Below are 6,527 nucleotides of genomic sequence, written 5' to 3'. Positions count from 1 at the left end.
AGTTTTCCTCCATTAGTGGAAAAGGAAGGGCGCCTTTTGCGTCTGGATATACTTAGCAACAGAAGGGCGCCCTGTACGTTGGGCACGAAGTATAGGAAACTTGAATGGTTAAAAAGAAGGGCGCCGCTTACGTTGGGCACGACTTCCGCCTCATTTTTACAATGCGAGAACTCTATCTTGTATTTCTAGTATCTTTGGTAATACTCTACATACTAAGATATTTATAGAAATAATATGGATAACTGCTAAAGTACCAGTACATGAAAGGCTAATTGTTAAGTTATTATTTATTTGAAAAGTTCATTTCTTTACAATTTACTCTAAAAATATTGTTGATTACATATATTCATTGCACACACGTAGAAATTAATTTCAGCTACTTACTACATTCTAACATACAAATGAAAATAATAGGGATAATTATATGATAGGATAGCCATCAAAATCTCTTTTCCTGTCAATGTCATTATGAAACAGAGGGGTTGCCGTGTTACATGCAATCGTTACACGCTATCGCTGACAGCTTTCATAAATGCTGATTGGTTGGTAGAATCGGGGAGTCTTCCCAAATGCATCGGAGACTGCTACACAGTACAACGATTGCATTGAAAACACTGCAGCGACAGTGTAGCGATTTTATGGAAACCAGGCTTTAGTTTAAATTATACAAACAGTAAAAAGACATGTAGGACTTTTAAGACTAACAAATATTTTATTGCGCGAACAAAACCCTGTTAGTATGTTATTTCATTTAATATTCATTTGTAAAGTATATTTCCATATAGTTTATTATAAAGAACATCTTTGCTTAAATACTTATATTCATTCATTAATTTATTCATCTGTCCGTATATCTATCTATCGTGTTTAATTCTCAGTCTTTAACACTCATTAATGTATTCTTTCATACATATATTCTTCTGTCCATTCTTTCATTGATGTATTTAATAATTAATATAATACATTACTGCATTCATTCGTTTATCCATTTATTTATTATTAATAAGGTAAAGTGAGAAGAATAACCCATAACTCAGAGTGTCATTGTACTGAATTGTGCAGTGGGCGTGGTCCTAGCCGCCATAAAGAGCTGCTTATAGTAGCTTCATGTTCACATCATTCCACAACGTTTGACTAAATTGAACCATAACATGGAGATAACCCCCTACTCTTCCATATGATGCAATGGCTTAAACCAGATGTGTACACTTGACCTCCATTTCAAGTCCTTATCCAAGAAGACTTCTACCAACCACGACCTGGGAGAGAAGCGACTCTAACCAGCACCAATTTTAAGGCTGTAGTCGGCAGCGCCCCTGCCTAATACCAATTGGCCACACGACTCCCCATTTATGTATGCATTTATAATTATAGGCATGACTGTTGAATAGCATTCATTCTTGATACTTTTTTTTTTTTACTTTTGATTCAATTGTCCGTTTATGGGGAATAACAGATGATCAGTAATTATAATCTTGTTTTTCTATCGTGTTTTTGCCTTGCAGGAGTTTAAGTGCCCCTACCACACCCACCACACCTTCCTCTCCGTTACTGCATAGGAATCCCATTCCACTCATCAAGAACGATATGGTTGATTTACACCACAGCATGTACCCGATGAAGGAAATAAAACATGAATTACCATTGGTAAGATGATGATAGTATAAAATTATTAGTATAATGAGTATTAAATTATTTTAATATCATGATCTCTGTTTAAATAAATGGAAATAATGTTTGCAGCTGGCTGTCATGTTGTCGCTGAGCCAGATGTCGCCCAATTTAAATTTCTGACCATTATGTGAAATTCCCAAAAGTTTCTTTTTGCGATTGTTTTTTATTTTATGTATAGAGTTCCTTTTTTCAGATTTTATATCTTGTTGTCTGCAATTTCGGGATCAGCCGCTATCAGAAGTGTGATTGTTCACCTATTGCCCTTCCCATCACCGGCAACTTTTTATGTCATTGTTATTTTATTGTGTTTTTGCCTGTGTGAAGTCGAATAAATAAATGATTAAAAATTAATAATTATAGTCATGATAGAGTAATTATGTTTAGAAAGATGTGGTTACTTAGAATGATGATGATGGTTATGATATTAGTGGTAATAAATATTGGTGGGGATCATCATGACCTACCAGGCATTGCACCTCATAAGCCTTATTTCCATAAAATTGCTACATGCTAATGCTGACACCTCCCAGTGATACTTATCAGGGTTTTTTTTTGTTTTTTTTATTGTGTGGGGGACAGCTTTGAAGTGTAACAATTAACACTGTAACATTGTAGCAATTTCATTGAAACCAGGTGTTTCTTTTTTTTTCTGATTGTGTGAGGGACAGCTTCGAAGTGTAACAATTAACACTGTAACGCTAGCAATTTTATGAGAACCAGGCGTTTTTTTTTTTCTGATTGTATGGGGGACAGCTTTGAAGTGTAACAATTAACACTGTAACATTGTAGCAATTTTATGGAAACCAGGCATTTTTTTTTTTTTTTCTGATTTTGTGAGGGACAGCTTTGAAGTGTAACAATTAACACTGTAACATTGTAGCAATTTTATGGAAACCAGGCGTTTTGTTTTTTTTTCTGATTTTGTGAGGGACAGCTTTGAAGTGTAACAATTAACACTGTTACATTGTAGCAATTTTATGGAAGCCAGGCTTTGAAAACTCTTGATGAAAATAACATTTTTTGCTTTGTATTCAGACTCCAGGATCATGTCCCCAATATCCGTCCTTTGCTCTCAAGTCACCTGGACACCTAGCCCACGGCAGAGACAATTCCGTCATCCAACTTTGTGAGGATGCTCGCATGCGCAGCGAACTCACCTCTGAAACAGAGTCATCGGAATTGCCTCTGCAACCGCGGAACTTAAACAAAGATGAGGAGATGATGGGAAACGATGTGGAAAAAGAGTCGGAAGAAGTCGAGCAAAGTTATATTGATAAAACAGATGAAACAAACCTTGGTAACGGAGAAATGTAAGTAGAACATATAAATAATAAATTTATGCATGTTAGTTTATACTTTGTATCTAACTCAGTAATTCATTGATTTATTTCTCCATAAAAAAAACAATATTATAATACAAACAGTGTATAGTGGAAGGTAGGCCAAAGTAGAACATTGCTGGTAGGTTTATGACCACCTTAAAATTAAACAAGGAAATCAATAAATAAGTAGAATAGCATGTTTGTACTGTACTTCCCTTCTCAAACAATTTTGTAAAATTCTCAATAATCAGATCATACTTGTTTGTTGCATTTTATGCCTAAATTCTTGTTAAATATGTACAAACGTATAAACTTGAAAAATACTTTGAGAAAAAAATTATCTAGTAATTAAGTGATGTTTACAAAGTACTATTGCTATATTCTTTGTATACCCTTAATTTTCTGGCAGCAAATATAAGTATTTTTGTAGTAAAACATCTCTAAATCATTGGAAAAAATTTGTTTTTGTTCTATAACTTATTGAATTTTCATCTTACTGTACTTTATGAGATATCCTAGGTTGTTTTATAATTTTAGAGGTTTTTAATGTGGAAGCGTATATATCTTTACCAAAGAAACAGCTGATCTTTAAAGCATTTTTCTGATATCAACACTATTTGAATTGCAAAGTAAATGTATCATTTATGGTGAGATTATGTTTTGACTATAAATATTTTAATCTTAAAATGTTCTCATTGATGGTCATATATGAACAATGGTGAGAAAAGCAGTCATAATTTTTGGAACATTATCATCATAAATGTAATTTAATAATATTCATAGAGGCTCAGTAAATCTTTCAACAATTAATACTTCAGCAGAATTAATATTTCAATAGGAAAATAAACCTTTCAACCAAAATAACTCAGTACATTTCAGAATAAAATTTCAACATAATACAAATTTCAACACATACATTCTAACAGAATAAATTATTCCAAGAGAATAAACATATCAACAGAAAAATAAATTTTTTAAGAAAAAAACTTACAATTCAAAGGAATATGTATTTATATGTTTTTATATTGTAATGCAGTCATAATTCAGCTTTTCGCCGTTGATTGTAAATTATATACCAAAATAAATAAATAAATTTTTTTTAAAAGAATGTACACATTTCTGGAAAAAAAAATTTTTAATTGAAGAAACATTTTAACAGGCAATACATTACCCTCTGGGTCTCTTCTAGGTCAACACAAGTTTCTGCACGTGTTTACAAGCATTTCGTTTTTTCACCCACTTTCCTACATTATCTCATTTATTCTCACAAGTTCTATCTTTTGGAATATATTTCCGTCTTATGTTTTTCTTGCTTCTTGTAATATTTAGCTTTTTAAATGCAATATCAATTGTCTCAATCTACTCTCTCTTAATTTTCCTTTGCCTGGCCTTTTCTGGGCATCACATTTTTTTTTTTAAACAAAAACAAAAGAATCAAAAATTTAATACACATTTCCAAGAGAATAAACTTTTCAGAGCAAGTTAAGTTTCAATGCAGTTCTACAAAATACCCACAAGAAGTTCTAAGAAATTAACTGGATAAAATGGGGTTACAAGGCCGAGTGTTTAAAATATTGCCTCAAATTTTATTTCCTTAAAATTGTGTTATTTCTAAGATTAGTTTTATTCTCTTAGGGGTTTTGGCAAAAGATGGCCTTTTTCTTTGATCATGTAATTACATATTGCACCGAAAATCTCTGTGCCACTATCTAAACATTATTGCTTGCTTATTGCTTCTAACAAATACGTAGAATAAACACACTAAGATATCTTGATATAGATTGGAAAATTAATACAAATATAATCATATTTATTTTGGTAATCTAGCATGCCAGAAAAAAAAGGATTTTATTATTTCAGCGGTGTTGTTGTATTTAATGTTGCATGCTAGTTAATTCACAAAGTGGAAGATTATTTGTAATGAAGCGAATTTATTCATGATGCACTCTGCAAATGTTCTGGATTTGCGCCTTGTTAGCTCTTCTGCAAAATTAAGCTCCTGAAATGATAGAGAATGTAGAAATCTGATTTTAATAATTATACCTTCCCATCATGCAGTTTTGAGCAATGCATGATGGATATATTATAAAAATTAAAAATTTTTCAAAACAATGACAGTTTATAAACCTAATTCATTTCATGATCTGATCACGACAATCAAACAAATGGCAACTAGCGTGTTGTGAAGGGTTTGTTAAGCAGGCAATCAAATTTCCCATAGAAAATACTTATAACTTCCTGTAGAACGTTAACTACTGCACAATAGCGAGTGTAAAGCAACATGCTAATGGGTATAATGTTAGCATTGTGTTATTTTTATCTGGCTAAATTTTCTTTCTTGTTTGTCTGTGTATGTATTTAATTTTTGGTCCATCCATGTTAGAAATCCATGCCCTCATAAGCTTATTTTCTGTAATGTAATTTTAAGTGACATTTTGTACTAATAATGACAACAAACAACAACTATTACTTAGGACTAAAGGGAGAAAAAAGATCGCAGATTAACATTAATAATCACTAATGTGGATTTCCTGTTTTTCACCTAGAATTGATGAAGATCCACCAACGCCAACCACCATCGAAGCCAAGTTTTCCCAGGAAGAGGTCATGATAGATAGCGAAGATGGCCTCGATGGACCTCCGACTCAGGTCAAAATAATGTCAAAGTTCACAAGCGAGGGAGAAGAGCTCGAGGACAGGTCACCTGTTGACACGATATTAGAAAAGTTTAGTAACGACACAAAAATTGAGGAATCGTCCGACAATATGCAGATTGAAGAACCGATGGAAGAGGAAGTGGTTGAGGAGGATGGCTTTGAAGAACCACCTACGCAGGTCAGATTCATGTCAAAGTTCACAAGTCAAGAGGTCGTCGAGGTGCAAAATGAAGAGGAGCATGTGTCTGTCTTCCCACCATTAAATGGTCATATGATTGAGAATGAAAGCTTGGACCATGTGCAGGAGTCGATGATTGAAAATCATGTCACTCAATCAGTCTGATCAATGCTGAAGATTTATAAAATTGCTGAGACTCAAATTAGACAGCGAGTTATGTAAATCCTGAAATGCACATGGTTTGTTGTTATGGACAGAGGAGTTCTGGTTCCATAGTTTCTTAGATGTGCTAGATGCTCTTCATAGAGAGGGCGCCATGCAGCTGGTTGGACTCTAGTATATGCAAGAGGTTTGGTGATGTTCCTCAGGCGTGATACACCCGATCTTTCCCTCCCATTTCTACCTAACAGTATACTGCTATCAATTTGTACAATACCTTGTGCTGTAATAATACTAATATTGAAAAAAAAAACTGTTCAGAGCTGATGAAACAGTCATGATTTAACACGTTCGTTGCTATGCGGTATCAAAAAGGTATTCACCACCAAATATACACATTCTCAGTTGCGTGTAAAACAGAACAAACATTTTTAATTTATTTTTTTGATTATTATGTACCTTCCTGAGCTGCCATTGGTATGTTAGTGCAATTAAGGCAGTACCACTAGTGTCATAATAATATAAATGTATACTCGT

At 33.4% G+C, this 6,527-nt stretch overlaps 1 protein-coding gene across 2 annotated transcripts in view; it reads left to right on the top strand.

The window, feature by feature from the left end:
- The window catches only part of LOC117103934 (forkhead box protein P1-like), a gene marked incomplete at its 5' end in the record, with an annotated part of 44,310 nt that extends 37,789 nt beyond the window's left edge, over positions 1-6,521 (top strand). For both annotated transcript variants that reach the window (XM_033244593.1, XM_033244592.1), the window contains 3 exon segments: positions 1,506-1,647; positions 2,710-2,984; positions 5,543-6,521. In XM_033244593.1, the coding sequence (XP_033100484.1) occupies positions 1,506-1,647; positions 2,710-2,984; positions 5,543-5,996 (871 nt within the window).
- Between the last annotated feature and the right edge of the window lie 6 nt (positions 6,522-6,527).

The sequence above is a fragment of the Anneissia japonica genome, unplaced genomic scaffold (genome assembly GCF_011630105.1).
Source record: "Anneissia japonica isolate Jap-2015-1 unplaced genomic scaffold, ASM1163010v1 scaffold1810_len1271414_cov176, whole genome shotgun sequence".
In the NCBI taxonomy this organism is placed as follows: Eukaryota; Metazoa; Echinodermata; class Crinoidea; order Comatulida; family Comatulidae; genus Anneissia; species Anneissia japonica.
This window is presented reverse-complemented; position numbering and strand designations above follow the sequence as displayed.